This window comes from Arachis ipaensis, chromosome B06, assembly GCF_000816755.2.
Source record: "Arachis ipaensis cultivar K30076 chromosome B06, Araip1.1, whole genome shotgun sequence".
Taxonomy (NCBI): Eukaryota; Viridiplantae; Streptophyta; class Magnoliopsida; order Fabales; family Fabaceae; genus Arachis; species Arachis ipaensis.
In genome coordinates, this window is record NC_029790.2 from 136,275,312 (window position 1) to 136,277,864 (window position 2,553).

At 41.2% G+C, this 2,553-nt stretch overlaps 1 protein-coding gene across 1 annotated transcript in view; it reads left to right on the forward strand.

Moving 5' to 3' along the window:
- Window positions 1–2,152, forward strand: part of LOC107605703 — a 2,456-nt gene extending 304 nt beyond the window's left edge. The window contains exons 2-3 of the mRNA XM_016307667.2: window positions 208–2,005; window positions 2,081–2,152. Coding sequence (XP_016163153.1) covers window positions 303–2,005; window positions 2,081–2,126 — 1,749 coding nt within the window. The 5' untranslated portion in view covers window positions 208–302 and the 3' untranslated portion in view covers window positions 2,127–2,152. The remainder of the gene's footprint in view (window positions 1–207; window positions 2,006–2,080) is intronic.

Here is a 2,553-nt window from a genome sequence, read left to right on the forward strand (position 1 = left end):
GCGCGGATGTAGAGCAGATATCCGCGATCCGATTAGTAAAAAGTGCGGATCGGATCCAATCAATTTGCGGATCAGATCGTATCCGCAATTTTCGAATCGGATGCGGATATTTACCGCGGATCTGCGGATACGATCCAATCCATGTACACCCCTACTTATTTATTTTTGATCCCACTTATAAAATTAAAGGTGAGAGATCACACTTTATTATCTCATTCCCAGTTTGCGCCATCGATGAACACTTTCTGAGTCTCTTCAACAACGAAAAAAAGAGAACCCTAAAACGAAAAAAAAAGGCAATAATGAAAGCTAAGTTATCTTCGTTACAGGTGGATATGACGGTATCCTCTCTCTTATACATCGCGGCCACCGCCTCAGCCGCTGCCCTAACCATGTTAATATACAAGGGTCGCCGCAAGAGCCTCCTTCAAGCACCCCACAAAGGAGACTTTTCAACGGTCGGTCCACAATCCGAACCCGAACCCGAATGCAAACCATGTGGCAAGATCCTATTCTTTTCCCGAATCGGAACGTCAAAAGCTCTGGCGCAGCACCTCCGCTATATGTTAGCCTCAAACGGTGTTACTTTAGAGCTCGTAGATACGGTTGATTACGAGCCCGAAGACCTACCTAAGGAGAACCTCGTCCTCGTCATTGCTTCAACTGCGGAACATTGGAACCGATCTCCGGCACCAGAGGACTTCGCCGAGTGGCTGAAGGAGAAAGCGAGGAACTTTGAGGGTGAAGTGTTTGTTGTGAAGGCTTGCACTTTCAGTGCGTTTGGTGTGGTCGGTAGGGTTTCCGAAGATGGCAAGAATTTGATGGCTAAGGCCGCCAATCACATTAGGGATTTGGGTCACGCTACTCAATTGAACCCTGATTTTGATTTTGACAACTGGTGGCAAAGGGCTGTTGGGGTTTTGAAAGGTGCGGTTTTGGAAGATACAGTTGCTGTTGGCAAGTGCCACCAATCTGAACCTGAGCGCTTTTATGTTTTTGTGGAAAATGTTGAGGATGTGGGTTCTTCTACTACCTTCACCCACAAGATGTTAACTGTCACTGAAGCGGACTTGATGAAGAATGGCTGTGTTGATCTTGAAGAAGCAGGTCCTGTTACTCCTCTTGCCAAAGGTATAAAAATTGATTCCTCGCTATCAAATTCCTCGCTATCAAAGTCCCTAGAATTCTGTTCCGTTGGTGGTGTCTTGTACTTCGTCCCTGGTAGGTTGATGGGTGGTATTCCAAAAGATTATGGGGTGATCATGGACCTACATTACCCCAAAAAATTCTGGTGCCTCAAATACGATGGTTCTACTTGGATTTGGAAATTATTGGGTAACACGTTCATCAGTCGTAATAGAGCTTTAGTAGTCCCCTATGATGGCAAGTTGTTAATCTTTGGGGGTGGTTGGATTGAGATTTATGACCCAAAATCAGATTACTGGGATAGAAGGGAAGTACCTTATAACGCCTTCATTCAAGGTTCTATGGATCCTGAATCTTACTTTTTGTGGGAGGACAAGAGCACCAAGCATCATAAGACCCTCATTTTCTTGTATCGTTTTAGTAGGTTGGGAGGACGATCGATTGTGTCATATGATGTTGAAGCAAACAGATGGAAACCCATTGAGTGCCAATTTCCGAAAATTCGTCGTAATGTGTTGTGTCCTACAACACTTGTTCTTTTGGGATCTAGTGATTATCTCCTAGTTGTTGAGGAGCTAGCCTCTAATTGGTATGTGTACGACTTGTCTAGGAGGATGGTTATGGCAGATCTGCATATAGATGGTCTGGACGATACTTGGCGGGTGTTGCATGTTTTCTGTTGTCATCACAACCAGAAAGAAAAAGAAAGTCTGATTTATATGTTCATGCAACAGAATGAATCTGGGCTTCATGACCTTGTTCATTATGCCAGAGTGAAGCTCAAAACGGGTGGTCTTTTTTCTGTCAAGGTTGAATCCAAGGGTTATTTTAAAGCTGGTCCCTATACCAAACTCTATATGTGAGCATCTCTATCCTCTTTGCTTATATTATGCTGTCTCATACTTTCTGAATCTATCCATTGAACTCTGGACAGGTTTGCTGTTGGAGACGAAGACATTGAAGGGAAGAATGCAGCTTAGTTCATGTTCGTAAACTTCTTTTTTAAACGACACAGAAATTAAGAATGATAAACAACATCCTATGAGTGAAATAGATTATGACTTCCTGAAGATAATTTTTAAAGCGTTAAACGAATACAATATTTCTTGGAAAAACGTTTATGGATTCAATATACCTATTGATTCTATTACACGGAATAGAATGATGCCTTTACCAAAGGCTATGCCTATTTGACTATAGAGACGTTTTATTAGGCAGTCTCGTTACGTTACCAACAGCATATTTATTTATAATTGTGTTTTATGGAAGTGTCTTTGTGAATGTGTCTAATAAAAATGTTTTTTGTATGGCTGTGTTTAATAAAAGTGTCTTTATAAATATATTTTCTGGATGTGTCTCTTTATATATGTATTTAAAATATAATAATTAATTATTATTAACAATAAG